At 41.1% G+C, this 22,415-nt stretch overlaps 1 protein-coding gene across 1 annotated transcript in view; it reads right to left on the bottom strand.

Annotated features, from left to right (window-relative positions):
• The window catches only part of FAM172A (family with sequence similarity 172 member A), a 2,873,056-nt gene that overhangs the window by 2,654,273 nt on the left and 196,368 nt on the right, over positions 1-22,415 (bottom strand). The window contains exon 2 of the mRNA XM_044064137.1: positions 15,298-15,435. Within this exon, the coding sequence (XP_043920072.1) occupies positions 15,298-15,403 (106 nt within the window). The 5' untranslated portion in view covers positions 15,404-15,435. The remainder of the gene's footprint in view (positions 1-15,297; positions 15,436-22,415) is intronic.

Raw genomic sequence — 22,415 nt, 5'->3', positions numbered from 1 at the left:
CTGTAGAAGAGGTCAGCACCAAGGGACTTGGTAGAGAAACCGGCACCGACAGTGGCGAAGGTTGTGTAGAATGATTTTTTGGTTCCAAAGAAGCTGCCGGAACTGGAGATGGCTTGGTCCTTTTTGATGACGGTTCCAAAGATACAGTCCGAACCAAATGAGGTTGCTTTTTAACTTTCTCCCTCAGACTGGAAGAAGATGAAGATGGAGAAGCCTCTGCTCTGGACACTGACAATGATTCTTCAAAATCTAATTTCAACAAGTCTTTTAAAATCAACTTATTTTTTCGATCAAGTGCCCTATGACTAAAAGCATGGCATATGGCGCAATTCTCTTACAAATGAACAGATCCAAGACAGTATACACATAAATTAGGTCTGTCCGAATTAGGTAACTTTCTATCACATTTATCGCACCTCTTGAAACTCGAGGTACCTTTAGCTTACTTGTCCTTATCTGTCATTACTTGAAAACAGGTAGACACACACATACACAGTAACAGACTGAAGAGAATGATACGAAAGAGGAAACAAAATATAAGTATATATTCTAATGGGAGGAGTGGGTAGAAGAACTAACTAACACTATATAGACAGCTGAAGAAAAAGTCTATATAGATAGAAAAAACAAGAATGAAATTTACAATGAAAAAACTGCTTTGCTAGAGAGCTAAAAGGAACTCTGAAGAGGCAAATGAGATCTGAGGTAATTTGGTGAGGAGCACTGTGGGTAGAGCTGAGCTCAAAAGTTTTTGAAGTGTGAGGGCCAGAAAAACGGCCGAGTTAGTTCCGAGGGTTCGGAACTGAACCCACTGTCAAGTATTATGTGAAGATTGACAACATCAGATGCTCTGTTTTAAGAATATGGATAGCAAGATACAAGCAGTGAAAATGTTTTTAGTCCCTTTAGTTTTATATACAGGTTAGGCATATTTTTATCAACCAGAGGAGAAGTTGTGGATAGCAATTAACAATGAGTTGAAAGATTTTATCTGGCAGGGAAAGAGGGCAAGAGTCAAGTGGGATAAGCTGATTTTTCCAACAGAACAAAGTGGTTTGGGATTACTGATTTCAAGGGATATTTCAGAGCAGACAGTTAAGGCTCATATACATAACACAAAGAGAAAGCTGTAATTCAAAGTGGAAAGGGATGATGATGAAACAGGGGGAAGCTCAAGAAATAAGGAGAGACTGGGATTCTGAATGTAGATCCTTAAGGAAAATAACAGTAACCATACAGAATAAGTAGCATAACGTATTCTAAGAACTAAGCCAACAGGGCAATGGGAAAACAAGATTCTGCCAACAGGCATGGCTGCAATTAGGGGTACAGAGAATAGGCAAGAGGGGCTGGAATTTACTGTAGAAAATTAGCAAAGGAACTAAGTTACTGGGAGCAAATAATTAGAGAGGGAAAGGTAATAGAATAGGAAGAGGTCAAGTACAGGGGATCCTACGTGAAAGACCAACACTGGCAAAGTGTTTAGTAGAATCTAGAATAAGAAGTTATGTACCTACCGTAACGTTCCATGTTAGTTGTCTTCTTCTCGCCTTCTTTCTTGCTGGATGGTTTGGCCTTCTACTAAAGCTCGAGAGCTATTTACCGGCTCGAGGCCTCCCCATATCCCACAATGCTAGGCAACAGATACCCAGATCTCATTTGGTAGAGCTAACACCATGGAGACACCTGTCCCCACTACAAAGTTTACCTACAGTGCTAAAAACAGAGGAGGACATAACCTAGAAAAGAGTCAAGCAGAGGAAGAAGGCCTCAAAGGGGATTCTTCTCGGTCTGTCCAGGCTAGGAGGATGGAGGGTGGGACGCAAGAAAGAAGGCGAGAAGAAGACAACTAACATGGAACGTTATGGTAGGTACATAACTTCTTAATGTTAAGTTGTCTATCTCGCCTTCCTTCTTGCTGGATGGGACAGCGTCCCTAGCACCTTAGCCCTGGGTGGCTCATCGGAACAGACTCTTGAGCACAGTGGAACCAAAATCAGCTTGACTCCTGGAGGCCATATCCAACTTGTAATGTGAAATGAAGGTATGAGGAGTGGCCCATGTGGCTGCAGCACAAATAGATTCCATTGGAAGCCTTGCCTGAAAAGCTACCGACGTAACTAATGCTCTGGTGGAATGAGCTTTTGGTTTTGTAGGGAATTCTTTATGTCTCAGTTGGTAAATCAAAGTAATAATAGAAGCCAACCACCTGGATAAGGTTACTTTAGAAACTGGCAGGCCCTGCTTGCCCTCAGCATAGGACAGGAAGAGTTGGTCCAATTTTCTTGTTTGTTTAATCCTATCCAAATAAAAACGTAATTGCCTGTGAACGTCAAAATAGTGCAACTTTTGTTCAGCTCTGTTCGAATAGTTAGGAAAAAAGACAGGAAGATCAATAACCTGACTCAGATTTGTTTCGGAAGGTATTTTGGGTAAAAAGGAAGGATTAGTCCAGAGTGAAACTCTATCTTTGTGAAAAACAAGATAAGGAGGACGAATACAGAGGGCTTGAAGTTCCGACACTCTTCTAGCTGAGGTGATGGCTACTAAGAAGAGAGTCTTCCAGGAGAGTAATTTTAAGGAACAGGAAGCCGCAGGTTCAAAAGGAGGGAGAATCAATGAAGTTAATATCAGGTTCAAATCCCACAGAGGCAGGGGATCTTTAACCGGGGGCCTAAGTAAAATTGTCCCTTTAAGAAAAGCTTTACAAAGTTTGTGGGACATGATGCTGGTCTCTGACAGGCCAGCGTGGAAATTAGCGATAGCAGCCAACTGGACTCTAATGGTGGCAGATGAGGAACCTGCTCGAAAAAGTTCTGCCAAAAAATCTAGAACGTTATGGACAGGGGCTGTAAAGGGGTTTATATTTCTAGCCTCTGCCCAGAAAGAGAAACGTTTCCACTTACTAGCATAAGTCTTTCTGGTAGTAGATTTGTGCGAAGAAAGGATGAGTTCACGCACTGGCTATGAAATATGTGGAAGCCTGGCTAAGGTTGGAAGTGGAGCAACCAAGCTGTGAGGTTGAGAGACTGAAGGGATTGGTACAGCCCGCCCGACTGATGGATCAAGAGGTCTGGCACTGGGTCCAGATTCCAGGGCTGCTCCAGCAGGTGACGATGCAGGAATGGGAACCAAATTTGTCGAGGCCAGTAAGGGGCAAGGAGGATCATCCTGGATCCCAATGCGGTCGCTTTCTGAATCCGTTTTGGAATTAAGGGAAAGGGAGGGAATGCATACAGAAGACCCCGGGGCCAATCGTGAACTACAGCGTCTCTGGGGGAGTGGCCGGGGAGGGGGAAGAGAGTGAAGAAGTCGTTGCACTTGCTGTTGAGAGGGGTTGCGAAAAGGTCGCAGCAAGGTTGACCCCATCTGCAGAAAATTTTGTCCGCTACTAACTGATTGAGAGACCACTCGTGAGGCATGAGAATGGCTCTGTTTAACTTGTCCGCTATGACGTTGGACTTCCCGGGGATGTGCATTGCTATCAGAAACCGTTGAGAGGAGATCGCCCACTGCCAGAGTCTGAGTGCTTCTCGACATAAGGGATAGGACCTGGTTCCGCCCTGCTTGTTGATGCACCGCACTACAGACATATTGTCCGTCTGAATTGCAATAGTCCCGGTAGGTAGAGAGCCCTGAAGAGCTTGCAACGCTAAACGTACTGCTCTCATCTCCAAGACATTTATGTGCAGGTGGTACTCTAGGGGTTGCCAAGTGCCCTGGACAGCCCTGCCCTGAAAATGCCACCCCACCCGATCAGGGAGGCATCCGTTGTCACTGTGGCAACAGGAGGAGAAAGAACAAATGGTCTGCCTTGAAGTACTTGAGAGGAGACCATCCACCAAGAAAGGTGGTCTTTGCATGATTGGGTGATTATTATGTTGTGAGACATCGGAAGCTGTTGAAAAGACCATTGGGTAAAAAGCATCCATTGAAGAATCCGCATGTGAAACGAGCCAGGGGAAGTAACGTGATTGCTGCTGCCATGAGACCCAAGGTTTTCAGTACAAATCTGGCCTGAATTCTCTTGCAATGTAGTAAGGTTTGAACAGTTCAGCGAATGTTTGATACTCTTTCTAAGGGAAGTTTTGCCGACAACTCTTTTGTATTTAATATTGGGCCTATAAAAGTTATAGATTGACAAGGTGACAATGCAGACTTTTCGAAGTTTATAGAGCTACCTAGCTCGCAGCAAGTTTGGATGGTATAATCCCTGGCTCAGAGTAGCTGATGCCTGGTGGAAGCAGTTAGGAGCCAGTCGTCTAGATATGGAAACACCTGGAATCCTCACCATCTCAGGTGAGCCGTAACCACTGCCATGCATTTGGTGAACACCCTGGGGGCTGTGGTGAGACCAAAGGGCAGGGCTCTGAATTGATAGTGACTGGCTCCCAGCCAGAAGCGAAGAAACCTCCTGGAGAGTCTGTGCATTTTGATATGGTAGTACGCATCCTGAAGGTCTATGGAGCACATCCAATTGTCCTGACCCAAAAAGGGTAGAATGGACTGAAGCGTGACCATCCGGAACTTCGTTCTTTGAATAGATTCGTTTAACCTGCTGAGATCCAAAATGGGTCTCCAGTCCCCTGTCTTTTTTGGTACCAGAAAGAACTTGGAGTAAATCCCGGATCCTTGCTGGTCTGCTGGGACTGGCTGGATGGCCCTTTTTTTTAGCAGTTTTGAAATTTCTAGTACTGCTTGTTCCCTTAGACCAGGTGAAACATCTGGAAGGGACCTGTTTGTTTGTACAGGGGTGTGGGCAAAGGGGATTTTGTAACCCTCGGATATGATAGACCGTACCCATTTGTCTTGTGTGAGGAGTTGCCAGGCTTCTGGTTACAGTGACAATCTTCCCCTGACTGCCTCCGAAGGTGAACAGTCGGGCAGCCCCTCAGGGGTGCTGAAAGGGTTTGTCAGAGAAAGATTCTCTGCTACCCTGATTTTGCGGACCCCCTCTGGCCCTCGGGTGGCATCGATTATTGTTCCCTCCTCTGCCCCTGGAGGGAAACTCACCACGTGTGTCAGGCACGACTCCCTGGGGTTTCCGAAACCACATTTTTCCACTCTTCTGACCTTTAGGGTATGGTCTAGAAGGAGTAGAAAAACGGACTCCCACGGCAGAGAGAGTCTTGCCTTCCTGCTCACACCTGGTAAGGGTATCCTTCACCTGTGGTCCAAACAAAGCCGAACCATCGAAGGCGGTATTGGTGAAGGACGCCTTAAAGGGGTCAGCAAAGTTAAATAACCGCATCCAGGCATGTTTTCTCAAAGCCACGCCTGTACCTGCAGCCCTACTCGCCCCATCGGCTGCATAAGAAATGAGCCGCATGGAGGAGTTGACTATAGAGTTAAGGGTCGCCAGCTGGCAGTTGATCTTTTCCAGAGACCCCGCAGCTGATGGATCCTGAAGGGCATCACCCAGTTCCTTGAGAAGATCCCTTTGAAGGCGGGTGAAATGGCACAGATAATTCAGCGACCGCATGGAAAAGGTCGCTGAAGAAAACATCCGCTTCCCATACCTGTCCATTGTCCTAGATTCTTTATTAGGTGGATGGACAGGCACCGAAGGGTCAGCCAACTCCTTCTTAGTGGCTACTGCCACCACCATGGCATCAACAGGGACACCCTTTGTCAGAAACTGTTTGTCAGATGGGGCTGTAATGAATTTAGTGGGCCTGTGGGAAGTTGGTTCCACTGTGTCCGGGGCTGTCCACGCCTTCTGAGCCACCACTTCCGTGAGCGGGTCGAAAGGCGGAGACACCCAGGAGGTGGAAGGGTGAGAACCAAACGCGTCCAGGTACACAGACTCATCCTCGGAAGGGTTAAGAGCAGTCCAGTTCCCCCTCTGCCTAAGGATCTCAAGGATGTCTGAAAAGGAGACATCCTCAGAGGGGGACATTTGGGACCCTTTCGAATCCTCCAAGTCGGTGTCAGATGTGACTGACTGAGGGGAGTCAACATGTTTCCTCTTGCATTTTCTCTTCCAAGGGGGCTCCTCTGAATGATCAGGGGAGGCCTCGGAAGAGGAAGATACACCCAATGGGGCAACCTGGAGCATCTGTTCTCCACGCTTGGGGTCAGGAGGGTGGACAGAGACCGATGCAGACACCATGGGGGAGGAGCCAAAAGGGCCGATCGCGGAGCTGACACAGGAGTCAGCACACTCCTCATGACCTCGAAGACACCCCTATCAGGCAGAGAAGAGGGTCCCCGCTCCAAAAAGATGTGATCCCCTCCCGGCACCGAGAGGGACGGCTCCGAGGCCGATGTCGGGCCGAGCTCACCTGTGCCGAGGCCCCGAGAGGGAGAACGGGGTCGGACAAGAGTCCGATGCCACTCGCCCCCTCAGAGCTGACGAGGGAGTCTCGGCACCCGAATACCTCCAAGGACGGAACCAATGAAGAGATCGGAGCCGACGAGGGAGCCAAAAGGTGTGGTATCGGCTCCGACGTTCCAACGATTCGAGCCTCAACGAGCTCTGGCTCCGAACACAGTGGAAGAGTCGGAGGAGGAACTGTTGAAGACACAGGGATAGCCACAGTCTGTTGAGAAGGGCTGGTCAACATTTTGGCCAGTGCCTGCGACTTTAGGAGCCTACTGACCACCCTCTCCAAGTCATGATCGGATAGCCTGGAGGACAGAGAGGAGTAGGACCTATGGCTCCGCTCCAACTGAAGCAATGGAGACCTCAGAGATGAACGAACGGACTCTAAAGAGGGGGACCTCGAACGTTTACGGCTCAGAGAAGGCTCCAACACCAAGGTTGGAGCTGACTGAGGTCTGAAAGTGTCGGTTCCAGCCGGAACCGACGAGGAGGCAGGAGCTCCGCTCGGCGACGGCTCCGAACAGGGAGCCGACGGTTTGGGGGGCTTTAAGGATTTTCCCGACGGAGGTTTAGCCGGGGATCCTTCTGGCTTAAGTAAGCCCCTCAAAATGAGCTTATTCCTACGCTCCTGCAGGACTCTCGAACTGAAGGCGTGGCAGACCGAACAAGAGTCCTGCAGCTGTAGGGGGCCCAAGCAATAAACACAAGAAGTATGACCGTCTGTCAGAGACATCTTCTGACAGCACGAGTCACACTTCTTGACACCTGAGACTTTGGTATCTTTAGACATATTAAAAAAGGGATACCAAAGGGAACAGGAACTAGTGCTTAAAACAAGGCACACACACACACGCAGTAGGTAAATCTAACAGTAATAATAATAACTATAACCACACAACTATTACTAACATATATATATATATATATATATATATATATATATATATATATATATAAAATACAAGAACAAACTATAAGACTAAGTAAAATTAGCTAATAAGGCCTAACACTACCCTAAAGGGTGGGGGGGTGGGGACTCTGAAACAACAAAAAAAACGAGTTTCTAAGTGGGATCTCAAGGGGTACACAATCTAATGGGAAGATTATCAAAAAATAAGAGAATATTGACAGTAAAAATACAAGAAAAGATTTATACGACCTGGAGCCAGTAAAATCGCAACCTCGTAGCTGAAGCGGCAAACGAGATCTGGGTATCTGTCGCCTAGCATTGTGGGATATGGGGAGGCCTTGAGCCGGTAAATAGCTCTCGATCTTTAGAAGAAGGCCGAGTCAGAGCCGAGGATCGGCTCCGAACCATCCAGCAAGAAGGAAGGCGAGATAGACAACTTAACATCAGAAGTTGCTCTTAAAAAATAGATAATTAGTAAGGTGTATAAAATATTGCATGATAACTATAGGAATCAATAAGAAGAGGTTAAAACGGATTGGAATGAGATATTTGATAAGCAATTCACAATGAAACAATGGGATAAAATAGGTTTACCAACATAATGTTGAATTTCATAATGTCTAATAATCATTTGGTTGAAAAATAACATTTCAACCCAAAACACTGAATTATCAAAATATCTACAATCATTTCATTGAAAAAGAAATGAAATCAACCCTACTATTTTGCAGGGGGGCTATGCCCCTCTGCACCCCCCATGTGGGGGGCTGTGCCCCCACCCCCCTACTTAAATATATCAACTCCAAGATTGCACTTTTGTTGTGTCTTTCGGCTTATCCCGGTTAGGGGTCGCCACAGCAGAACTCCGGTCCACTAATGTTTGGTAGTGGATTTTTACATGCCGAGTTACCAGCCCTGACGCACAACCTTCAACGAAGGCATGCCTATTCACGCATGCCTCCACACAGAAGACGCTCTAGCTGAGAATCGAACAGGACAACGTCTTGCGGTGAGGCGACAACGCTACCGCAGCACCACTACCGCAGACAACTCCAAGATCGCACGACAGTGCAGAAATGGGCAAATTCAATACTTTCAACATTGTGTGTTTAGACTAATTTTATTTCAACATTTTGATCATTGAATTTAGTGTGCTCAACCAATTCCGTTTCAACCATTTAGCATTCAACATTATGTCGGTAAAATGATAAAATATATATTGGCTCCCAAACATGCAACTAAGTCTAGAAGATTTTGGATTTCTGCTTGGAAAAGTTTGCATAGGTATTTGTATACCCAAAGTAGACTCCACATATTTTTCCTCAGGTAGATTTCAAATGTTGGAGGTATGATGGGGAATAAAGAGGTAATTGGAAACATAGTGTAATGAGTTGGCAGACTTTAAAAATTCCCTGCAGACTACTCTGTTAGAAATAGAGGGTGAACAAATCAGTGTAACTAAAGGAATTTTTTTTTGAGCTGTGATACAGAAATTGCCTGGACATAATGAAGCCTTGCTGATTTTAATTCTTGTGGCTACCAAAAATGCAATTGCTAGAAAATGGAAATGAAAGTCTGAACCAACTGTATTAGAAGTATTGAACATAGTAATAGATACTAAAGAATTGGAAGTGGGAACTTGGCCAACCTCCAATCAACCCAAGGCTGTCTCTTTGCCCTGTACTGTGAGACTCTGGGTCGGTGGAACACTAAAGTGCTTTCAGCTACACTAGTTCTCCTCAGCAAAAGTTTCATCCTGTGTCTTGGCCAACCTCCAATCAACCCCTAGGCTGCCTTGTTGCCCTGCAAAGTGAGACCCTGGATTGGTGGAATACTAAACTGCTTTCAGCTACACTAGTGTATGTTATCGTTGTATTTAATCTGTCCTCTAAACTGAAGACTCTTTCCCCTTTCACTGTACATGTGCACACTACTGCCCCCCCCCCCCCATTTTTCTCTTCCTATTGTACTCCTGGGTCAATTACTTAGAACTGCTTTTTCTTAGAAAAAGTTTACCTACGTACCTGCAGCCCATACTTCAATTATATTTCCCTGTAGAAGTGATAGTCCTTTTCACCACACTGTACTAGATTAGTAGCATAAGATGTGTAGTAATTAGGAAAATACTGCACTGACCTGGAATTGACTTAGTTTGGTTTTCATGTTTTCTTTTTAGCAGCTGGCCTAGTCCAGTTTTTCTGACTCACAGCCTTGTATTACTTTGTGTCTACACCCCTCCCTCACCTTGAACCTGCACAACTCCCTCCCACTCCTGATTAATTACAGAGGTATATTCCTTTTGCTGTTCCGTCCTGACCAGTCCTATAGATAGGTTCTGCAGTCTCGAGGACTGGTGTAGCCCCCGCTACGCTCGGCTCACTCTGCTCCCCTACCGTGCCTCCAATTCCCACCGGCCCCCTCTACGTCTACATTTATTCTAACCACAGATCACCTGACCACTCCCTCCTCCAATCAAAGACCTCTCATACACACCCCCTATCAAATTTCTACCTTAAAAAGGTACATAGTATCTACCTGCCATGCATTCACACTCACACCCATACCTGAACCCCCAAACCACAAAGACCCAACCACTACTCCCTCATAAAATGCCATTAATCCTAGGATTTCTCTTTCTAACCCTCACATACCTAACAAACATCACATCATTATATACAAACACATCACTTTTTCAAATATACACTCACACATTTTCTTTCCTATGTCTTCTACATTATTTAAAGACAACTTAATCCTACATATTCCTTAGTCTCACACAACAACATCTTACACTAGAAAAACATCATTTAGATCTAACATAGACATAGTGAACACAATTAAACACATACTGTTTATCACTAAAAATCTACTTATATCTGGAGACATACACCCAAACCCTGGACCACAAAACTCTCTACTCTCTGCTAGAATAATCTCTGACCTATTGATTCAGAATGTCAACATCAGAAGTATCTCTAACAAACTGTCTGACCTACATGCATTTATACCTTACTACTCCCCTGACAAACTAACCATTACCGAGACATGGCTAAAACCCAGTACCCAAAATGAAGAAATTCTCCCACCAGGATATAATATCCTAAGACTGGACAGAGTGGGCAAAAAGGGAGGTGGAGTTGCTATCCTCTACAAAAATACAATCAACAGCAAACCTCTACAAATCCCCATACCTAAATTTCAAAATGCTGAAACCTTAGGTTCAACCCTAAGCATAAATGACACAAAAACAATCATCATTCTCTGCTGTTATATTCTCCCAGATAATAACTCTCTCATCATTGAAGAAATGTTACAATGGGCCACAGATATTCTCCCCCAAGAAACCATCTTACTAGTTGACCTGAACACTGATTGGTCAGTCTATAACTCTAACAACCCCACTAGCCATATTAATCTTTACAGTTTTACCCAACTTATCCAAGAACCCACTAGAATTGACAAAAAAAAAAAAAAAACACAAATAGTCTATTCTAGATCGGATACTAGTTAACTGCCCCAAACAAAACTATCAGACAGGATGCCTTCCTGATGGTCTTAGTGACCATCTCCCCACCTTCATCCTGCCGAAACTTACCAACATAGCTAAACCCATTGTTTTTAGACAAGTCAGAGACGATTGTAAACTAAATATACAAGAACTAAACAGTATTCTAAAACATAGTAACTAGAAACCACTACAAACACTAAATCTAGACCATGACATTGACTACTTCAACAATATTCTCATCAATATCCTTTACAGACTCACACCAATTAGGAAAATAAGAGCCAAGGCAAACTACGCACCATGGCTTACTAGGGAAACTACAGCCCTTCTAAAGTCAAAGGATAAGGCTTGGAAAATTTGGAAGAAAGACAATACTAGCCTAGCCAAACAAAGGTATCTACAACTTAGAAATCAGGCCAAGAGACAAACTAAACTCAATAGACAAAAATGAATTCCTCAATATCCAAAACAAAAATTCAAAAGATCCCCAAAAGTTTTGGCATGCCATTAACTCTCTCCTAAAACCAGGCAAAACTACCACTCCCACACCTAACTCCACGAATGACAACAAGGACATTGCCTCCCAATTCAATCACCACTTCACAGAATCCATCTTAACACTATCCTTCCAACTATCCAAAAACAGCCCAACATATAACCCAACCAAATGCCCTGACAACATCCCATCCTTTACACTCTCACCTGTTCCCACCTCAGTTATTAAAAAAACACCTCCTAAAACTGAAACCTACCACCCTTACCGCTGACTATCTACCAGCCAACTTCCTAAAAATAGCTGCTGAATCCTTATCCTACTCTATTTCTATTCTTACCAATCGCTCCATACAAGAAGCATATATCCCGCAGCTATGGAAGGTATCATAAATTATTCCATTACATAAAGGTGGAAACTCTTATGAATACTCAAATTATTGTCCCATTGTCATTCTATCCCCTTTAATTAAAATACCAGAGAAATGTATACATTCTCAGGTAACACAATTCCTAAACTCACACCATCTCCTCTCCACCACACAGCATGGCTTCCAACAACACCATAGCACAACCACTGCTCTGCTCTCTTTCACCAATCTGATCAACCAACATACAAATAATAATAACTTTGTATATGCAATATTTCTAGACCTCTCCAAAGCATTTGACATGGTTTCACATTCCTTACTACTAGACACCCTGACATCCCTATCCTTTACCCCTTCCACTAGAGCCTGGTTTAAAAGCTAACTGTCAAATAGGTAACAATCTGTCCAATGTCAAAGTGTATTATCCCCCTTACTCCCAACTACCATAGGTGTACCACAAGGCTTCATATTAGGCCCACTTCTTTTCTCCATATTTACCAATACTCTCCATACCACCACACAGCATGCTTCACTTATACAATACACTGACGATTCAACTCTTATCTGTTCAGCTCCATCACTTCCCACCTACAACAACTCACCCAGGAATCCTTTAGCTCTGTAGAAAGTTGGATCACTCAGATCCAACTTATCCTAAACCCTAATAATGCCTAATTACTACTTTTTACCCCCAACAAACCGATTTCCATCCCTCTATCCTTTACTATCTCCTCCAAAAATGGCACTAATATCTCTCCCTCTGACCATACCAAACTCCTAGGCATTGAAATTGATAAAAATCTACACTTCGACATCCACATTTCACAAACTATCAAAAAAGTCCATAAACAAATGGGAACACTATATAGGCAAAGAAAATCCCTCTCAAAGCAAGCACGGATTACCCAAGCCCAAACTCACCTCTTGTCTACCCTAATGTATGTTGCTCCATTTCTTACCCAGCTTAGAAAACTTGACCTTGCCAGACCTGAATCATGTTATAATAAAATCGCCAAGTTTGCAAACAACTCCACCTTTAGAACTCACCATTGCCAGGCTCTAAGGGAACTGCAATGGCTGGAACTGCCCCAGCTACTAACCTATCACCAATTAGTCATTGTCTACACTGTGGTAACACATCCAGAAAAAAACCTGCACTAGGCCAACTTCTCATTCACTATAATACAAATCGTCCTCTCCGATCTTCCGACAAACCCCTCTTCTGTATCTCTAGGGCTAACACCATAGCTAGAACCTGAAATAATCTCCGTCCTGCTCAGATTTTTGCCCCATGCCTCTTCTCACTTTAAAAACTCACTTAGAACACACTTAAAGAATAAGTGGCTATGCCCGTGTATTACATAAGTCCTCAAATTATTCCACTTGTATACCTCACTTCCTAATATACCTACTGTAATATATACTACAGTCTAGGTCTTCTAATGCTGATTGAATTTGTACACTTATTCTGTTATTAACCATGTGTAACTATTTTGTTCTGTATATATATATATATATATATATATATATATATATATATATATATATAGGTGTTATGTCTTCTGCTGTATACTGTATTTTAACATACTGTGGAGCTTTTCTCCCCGGGCCTCCACTGAAAATGGACCTGTGTCCAGTCGGACCATCCCGGTTAACAAATGTAAAATAAAATAAATTTAGAAAAGGGTAAGAGCAAATTACCTACAAAAAATGGGAATTGTGGCAACAATATGTGCAGAATAATGTTTTGGAGGAGGGATGTAGTTTATGGGAAGGCAGAAATTGAATAATGTTCAATTGACAATAACTGTATAGAAGATTATATGTGATATATAGTTTGTAACTGAAAATATGTCAATATGGTTTGTTTTTTCTTATAATAATGCATAACTGCCTATGTCATATAAAGATGTTTCTTGTCTGAACAAAAAAGGAGGCAACTTGTGAAAATCAAGCAAGTCCCTCTTAGTTTTTCCAGCACACTTCCAAATTAACTGACAGACCTCCGATAACTAGCTGGTAATTCAGAGAAAGCAGAGGCCTCCCTTCCCCAAAATGGACAAAGTTAGGTTTTAGTTGTGACTTTAAAATCGTACATTGTTCAGTCATAGTATTCAAAGCAAAGTATTATACAGTTATGAGGCAGTTACCTGTAAAGCACACCATCTGTCCATAAAAATGGAATCATCATTACTCATGCCTGGTTCCAAATATATGCATAGTCCTTGGGCAACCATATATTGGTTCAAGATAAGTTTTTAAGAATTTATATTGACAAATGTTAACTAATACCTTTTTCGTTAAGCATGTATGGATAGAAAAAGCACACTGAATTGCCACTTGTTTGTTCCAGACTGCAAAGTCTGAAGCTCACATATTTAAGCTGGTACAGTCCATCCTACTGTCAATGCTAGGATGCCAACTAACATAAAAATTCATGTGCTCATAAGTGTGTGTGCAACATTGATATATATTTGTTGTTCTTTTTTTCTGCTTTCATTGTGTTGCTTATTTTATGTATAATAAGTCTTGCACAATTTTGAATGTTACTGCCTTGATATACTTTGAACATTAACTTTTGAAAAATCAATTGACTGTTAGTATACTTTTTTGCAAGTAAAAATGAGCCTGTTTCAGTCTTGTTAAAGTAGCACTGATAAAGCTCAGCTGGGGTGAAGCACTGATAAAGCTCAGCTGGGGTGAAAATGCAGTCTGTTTGAACAGAAACTAAGTGACATTTCATTTGGTGGATAATTACACCATGCAGCACACAGTATTTACTAAGTAGCTATTTAGCTGGTGTGTTTGTGTGTGTGCATTCATATATATTTTATTTATATATATATATATATATATATATATATATATATATATATATATATATATATATGTATGGATTCCATACATTTGGTCGAATTACACTTAGTCGAAAATGATTCCAGGCATTTCACTTGACTGAAAGCTCACTTGGTCGAAGTTCATTTGGTCGAAAATGGAATATAGCCCCTGCCCCACTGCAGTGCAACCCTGGAGTGAGAATATTAAATAAGGGGGGGGGGGGCACAGCCGCCCACATTATGCCAATAGTTTTACTAAAGATATATATATATATATATATATATATATATATATATATATATACATACATATATCAATGCATTTCTAATGGATATACCTTCTTACCTTCTTATAATAGTGAATACATTAAAATTATGTGGGGGGCATAGCCCCCCACAATCCCCATTGTGGGGGCTGTGCCCTCACACCCCCCCCCCTTATTTAATATTCTAACTCCAGGGTTGCACTGCAGTGGGGTAGGGGTTATATTCCATTTTCGACCAAATGAACTTCGACCAAGTGAGCTTTCAGTCAAGTAGCCTTGTAGTGAAGTGCAATGCCTGGTATCATTTTTGAATAAGTGTAATTCGACCAAATGTACACACACACACACACACACACATATATATATATATATATATATATATATACACACATGGTCACACAAACACATGTACATTTATATACAGAAATATGCATGTGCATGCATACACACATAAATAGACAGATAGATAAACATATAAATACATAAATATAATAAACTAGGTTGTCAGCAGCATCCGTGGTACTCAGGACAAAAAAGAAATACACACTAAAGTTATTAAAAATAACAACAAAAACAATAAAATCACACCTTTCAGAGCAGCAGCCTTCTCTTTTTCTTCCGGAGCTCCTTGCTGAAGATTAGCCATGCTTATCCACTGTGCTAACAGAACGAATCCAGGGATGCAAAACAGCATCAATCTTCAAAGTCTGATCAATACATGCAGAACTAGAATTAATAATTACAGAAAGGTATTAGAAAGTGTAATATACAAACATAATTAAAGGAAATGTTCATTAAAACATACTCAACTGAAACACCATGGCCCTCATGAACATCAAGTTTCAAGCGGCAATCTTAGCAAAGCCCCTCCTTTGATACAGCATGCATACAGATATTCACTGTTTTTATAACAAGCATTAACCCATCTTCCTGTTCTGAACACAAACAGAAAAATAATAAGTAAAACCATTCCATGATAAGCTCAAAACCTGCTATCTTGTCATGAAAAATAAATTAAATTAAGAAATATGGATAGAGTGCATCATCAATCAAGGCAAAGAATAGTGTGCAGGAGAGCTCTGGTGAATTTGAATCAGCTGTTATAGAATGTAAGTTATGATAATAAACAGCAATTCTAAATTATATATACATTACATTCATATACAAAAATGTGTAGTATACACACAGATGATGCATATTTATATATATTAGCAGTTCATTTGATGGAAAGACTGCTTCATCCACAACCCCTGAAAAATCACTGGTGGTCAGCCCAGATACATGGCAGACACAGATGGATCTCTGATGGGACCCAGCTGTTAGGGTTCACTTAGAAACTCCAGCATTGGAGGAGCCAGATAAGAAGGTGGAGGTGTGAAGGGACACTGCTCACCTCTCCTAGGGAGAGAGGAGTGGTTTGCTTACAGGGCAGTGCATTTTCCCCTGGTAGATACAAGACAGACTGCTGCTCATGTTGTCAGAAGGGGAGGGCTGCTTAGAAGAAATGTCTCTTACAGAAGGGGGAGGGTGGCCTCAGCAGTTAGTCCACTGCACATCCTCTTCCCAATTCATCAGAGTGTGAGCTACTACAGCCAGGGAGAAAAACTAGTTCCAGTTAACACTGTAGTTACATTTCTATTTACATTTATACACACACAGTAGTTACATTTAAACATTTTATGATTTTACAGAGGTAGAAGTTATTAAACAGAAAGCCCACGGACAAATTACTAGATTGTACAGGCAGCAGTTATATATAAAAATTGTTCTGTCATTTCAGAGAGTTTTAGAATATTCTTTTTAAGGACAGTATTTGAAGAGTATTGTACAGTGAGCACAAAGTCTTAACCTGGTGATGAGTATGTGCAGGACCAGGACTGGTTAAGATGTTGTTTAAGCAGTGGTTTAACACTACAGAATTTATGTTGTTGTTGTGTCTTTCGGCTTTTCTCGGTTAGGGGTCGCCACAGCTGAACTCCGGTCCGCTAATGATTGGCAGTTGATTTTTACATGCTGAGTTCCCAGCCCTAACGCACAACCTTCAACAAAGGTACGCCCATTCACGCATGTCTCCACGCAGAAGACGCTCTAGCTGAGAGTCGAACCGGTCAGCGTCTTACTGTGAGGTGACAACGCTACCGCAGCACTACCACTGCGGTAAAACTACTGAATTTATAAGAAAGTTTATTTGTGTGGGGATACTATTCCAGAGTTTAGCAACCTACTGGCAGTAGTGTGAGTCTACTACAACATTATTTGACTTATATGTGAGTAATACAATTTGCTACTAGAATGGAGGTTTCTTGCTGGACACTAGGGCAGTAAAAAGTTTTGTAGTGCAGGCCATTTCTCTGGATGCTGAATGAGTGTGTGCTATAGTTAGTTGTGCAGTTCAAGCCAGTTTAACTGCTGTAAGCTATGACAATGGTGGGTCCTATGAGGGAGAATGGTGGCAAATTTAGCTACTTTACTATAGCAGGAGGCAGGTTTCTTTCTCTGAGTACTGTTTAAGTTTGTTAATTTAGGAGCAGCATGTAACAGAGTTGTCAGTAATAAGGTGGTGGCTAGAGTTTCTCTTGCAGTATCTCTAAGGAATCCATTGATCCTATAAAGGCAGCCTAGTTTCTGGTGTGTAGATTTTATGGTGTGCAGTATATGCTGGTCATATCTGAGATTGTCATTACTATAATACCTAGTATTTTACTGTGAGTTAGTTTCAATGACAGTATTAACTACTGACTTTATGGTAAAAAATTGCTTCTGTTTTTCGCAACTTTTTGGGGTAAGATCATTAACTTAGTTTTCTTGGGTTGAGTAGGAGACTTGATTCTTTCAGCCAGACTTCTACAGAGGAGAAAGATTTTTGGGTAATGTCTTGCAGCTTATTTGTTGTTTAGGCTGCACATAAATATTGAGATGTCTGCATACTGAACTAAACTAGAATGGTGACTGGAGGTGTGGAGATTAAATATATTAAATAGGAGAAAAGCCAGGATACAGCCCTTAGGGACACCTGTAGTAACTAGCTGAAAGGATGAGTAGGTTTGTTGACATTTAACAGCTTTGAAAGTGAATGGTAATGTTTAGGCAGTGAGTGCATGCAGTGCATTTTTCTGTGATCACTGATTTTTTTTTTTTTTTTTTAGCTATTGTTTATGTAGTGTACTGTTTGGTGAGTTTGAATGCATGACTGGTCATTACATTTCGATTCCATGCATTGAGACTGTCGATTACTTCATGCTCAATGGGTTGCGTTGTGTATATGTGTGTGTGTGTGTGTGTGTGTGTGTGTCTATATATATATATATATATATATATATATATATATATATATATATATAGATAGATAGATAGATACATGGCTCAGATGAATCAATATTCAGCATTGTGAGTTTTTGATGAAATGAAATGTAATCACATATACACAGATAAGTATATGCATATATCTTAGGTGAGTATATGTTTGATATTGTGTGTTTTCAATTAACTGACATGGAGACGCATATACATACACACACACACACACACACACACACACACACACACACACACACACACACACACACACACACACACTTACTTCCTAGGAAGACTGGCAGAATTCTCCAATTCCCTGCAGTTTTCCTTCTGGTACAGTAGTACTGGTAGCAGTCTGAGTTAGGCCAGAGATACCAAACTATCTGGCTGATCTTAATCAAGGCAAGTATGAAATCATACCCATTAACATCTCTCGATGGAAACAGAACTAAGTGATCTAATGGGAGATATGTGCAACACAGCTTGTTAACCAACTATGTAAATACTGATTACCCTCTCCTCAGATAAAGAACAATGCATAAATACAATAAACAAATACCAGCAACAAGAGATTAACAGTTAATAAATGAATAATAAAGAAAACAGTGCCAATACTGATTAGAATATATATAGGTTGAAACACACAAAGAAAATATAAGCAGACGTGATACATAGAGAAAAAAATACATTTTAGAAACCCAAAGAAAAAGAATACGTTTTAGAAACCCAAGTTCCTTGGCTAAAGTAGAAATGCTATCCCTAAGTATTATAAGTTAGATAAATTAATAATCTTCAAGTACATACCTTTCCCAGATGAGTACACCACATAGACAAGTCAATGTGCCATATATTATCTTTTCTTAGCACAGCATAATGCACACAGTTAATAACATTTTCCTCGCCCTCTAATGCTCAGTACATGACATCATCATCCTGTTGCTGAACTGGACAGACAGGTAGCTCGACTAATTCTTTTAAGTAAGCTAGTATGACCATACTGAAAGTCACATGAACAGTTTAACAAGGAAGGGGAGTTTTGGCTAAGACAGCAATGAAATTAGCTCCCCTTTTTGAGTGATAGTTTGAGCTCACAATATTCCATATGGGCACCCAAAAAAAAACAGCATCAAAGACAGAAGGGACTTAAGTCAAATGCCTCAGCTGAAGAAAATCCTTCTCAGACAATAAACTGCCCCCTCATACGTAGCAGTCAAATGAAAGTGTTACAAATATGATTAGAATTCCAAAATGAGACTACAACCAACAAAATTCATAGGTGACTGACTGCTCCACAATAACAACATAGGTTCAGGGACAGCAAGGATGAGATTACATATTATTATTATGTATGTAGATAATTTATATAATGTATTAATTTTAAACCAGTTAAGAACATCAGTGACAAATTTACATGAAATCGTAGAAATGCAAATGGAACGGAAGTCAAAAATCAGACTCATAGTTGCAGAATGTAGCTCACACCCATACCACGCTACTTAGAAGAAATAATTCAAGCAGCGTTACTAAACATGAAAATATGTCACAACCTCCAAACAGTAAAACTTTTTCAAAATGCAGGTGTGACGATGTGAGGTATTGCCAACTATGCCAGGAGAAGTAGAGCAGTGGATGTGTAACATATGCTGGCATAGATAACTGGAGCTTTATAAAGAATTGTATGGCATTTGTACATTGTATAGCAAGCTGATTTGTACAGATGCTTGTGTTGAAAATGTATTTGTAAAGTTGACTGTGTTAGAAATGTACCAACAGTGGGTCCTGCTGGGCAGAAAAAGAAATATAACTGTATGTGAAACTATATTTTAACTGTTGAAATTAATATTGTTAACAGAGGATAGTGGAACAGAACAGGTTAATCTCAGTCCAGCTAACTTTGAAAAATAGTCTGAAATTAAATGACCTGTGTTATAGTAATAAATAACATTAAGAATTTATATTATTTTCCCTTCAGTCAGGAATAACACTTCAGGATGTGCAAACAGAAATTTATTTAACAGTGCTGGGAGACCACATCATTTTCATAAAGGTGTAAAACCAGTCTCACTGAACAAAGGAAACTGTATCTTTTATACATTTACTTATCAATTCAGCCATGCAAGACAGTGATGTAAAAATGTTTCTAACAAATACATGACTTAGGAAAAGTTCTCATTCCTTGTGATTCTCTCCCTGGACTTAACATGAATACCTTCTTTTACAAGACCTACCTGCTCCAAGGATTTTGTTTTCTGACCTTGGATATTTCAAACTTTCCCTAGCAACAACACACTGCTAGCCTGGAGGAGTCAGTCTAACAAATTCATTTTACAATAGTTAACATGCAACATGCCTCTGCTCCTTCAGCACTTACTTTTTCCCATTACATATTAAAAAATGCATTTGAAACACAGCAGTAACTTTAGCTTATGAGGCTGTATTTTTCCACAGTCCTGCATACAAATTATATTTGCTTTTTAACAATCATATTCTAGAATCATTAATGAAACTGAAATGAATATACATTTAAATAAACTGAACTTGCCCCATAACAGTTTCTCCCCTTTGACACTATCAGTGTCATACAATACATGTAATTATATTTTTACGTTCCTTAACTTGATAAAAGAAGCTTCAGCATCATAATAATCATCATATACTAAGATACGTAGAACTTTTATCTGGTATGTGCAGCAGCATTTCACATGCAGGTGAGGTTAAACATCTTCTAATTACAGCCTTCAAAATAGAAAATATTAAAATGATCAAAAATATAATAAAAAGTACAATTACAATACCCTGGACTATACTAGTTCCCAGGTTACCAAAAAAGTACAGTTTTGTACCTACCATAAATGTAGATGTTCGAGGATCCACATTGCTGCAGTCCTTACTATTGGGTAGTCCGCTGTCCAGTCGGCCCGAATACCAGAGTATATGGCTGGCGTCGGTCAGGGCGCATTAGACTGACGTCAGTACGTCAGGGTACTAATGCGCATGACCCATATCCTCAGTCTTTCTTGCCCCAGATGTCAGAAGACCCTAAAAAGACAAGGCCCAAAATACCTGCACCAAAATTATGTACAATATATACAAAAATATATACAAAAATATCAACATATAACCTCACCTACACAACCACCCCTAAACACAGAGGGAAGGAGGCAGCAATGTGGATCCTCGAACATCTACATTTATGGTAGGTACAAAACTGTACTATGTTCTTCGTTCCACATTGCTGCAGTCCTTACTATTGGGTAGAATCCCAAAGCAGAGGTAAGGGAGGCTGGCAAATCATAAAGAAGTAGGAGCTGACAACATGCCTTGCAAAACAGCTGTGGCAAAACCAGCCCTAGACTTAGAGTAAATAGGAAGGTGATAATGCTTAGAGAAAGTATGCACTGAACTCCAAGTAGCTGCCTCCAAAATATCCTTAGTTGCCACCCGAAATGCTGTTGAAGTGGCAGTAGCCCTAGTGGAATGAGGCCTAATCCCAGCTGGAATCTCCTTGCCATGATGGGAATAACAAAATGCAATGCAAAACCCAATCCACCTAGAAATAGTTTGTTTTGACACAGGCTTGCCCTGAACTCAAAGCAAAAGAAACAAACAACTGCTGAGACTGCCTAAAATCCTTAGTCCTGCTTAAATAATAACGAATTGCCTGTGTACATCTAAAGTGTGCAAAATCTTTTCCCTTTATTTTGGGGAAAAAGTAGGCAAATGAATAGTTTGGTTTAAAGCCACACTAGAAACCACCTTAGGCATAAAGGAAGGATTAGTGCGTAATGATACCCTATCCTTATGGAAAATCAAAAGGGCTCTACTGCCATAAGGGCCTGCAACTCAGACACCCTTCTTGCAGAAGTAATAGCCAACAGAAAAGCAGTCTTCCATGACAAGTATTTCAATTCAGCAGTAGCAGGCTCAAAAGGTTGTAGAGTAAGTTTTCCAACACAAAATTGAGATCCCAAGCAGGAGTAGGAGCTCTGGGGGTCTTATATTCTTTGCCCCTCTAAGAAACTGCTTGAACAAAGGATGCGAAAACAATGGTGGGTCACAATCATAGTGAGCTGAAATTGCTGCAGCATGAATCTTAATGGAAGAGAAGGACAAACCTTTGTCCAATAACTCAGTAAGATATTGAAGAGCCACACTCAAATTAGGCTCAGAAATCTCCAAATTCTTTGCTGTACTCCAACATAAAAATCTCTTCCATTTTTCTGCGTACACTTTCCTTGTACTAGGTCTTCTAGCTTCCATAATCACATTTAAAACTTGTTGAGGAAGTTGAGACCTGCTGTGTTTCAACACAGAATATGCCAGGCTGTTAGATGAAGAGTGAAGCATGACATTGAGCAGATGACCGTCCTTCTGAGATAACAGATGAGGAATCAAAGGTAAAGGCCATG

Source organism: Protopterus annectens, chromosome 2.part2 (assembly GCF_019279795.1).
Source record: "Protopterus annectens isolate FY-2018-M chromosome 2.part2, PAN1.0, whole genome shotgun sequence".
In the NCBI taxonomy this organism is placed as follows: domain Eukaryota; kingdom Metazoa; phylum Chordata; order Ceratodontiformes; family Protopteridae; genus Protopterus; species Protopterus annectens.
This window is presented reverse-complemented; position numbering and strand designations above follow the sequence as displayed.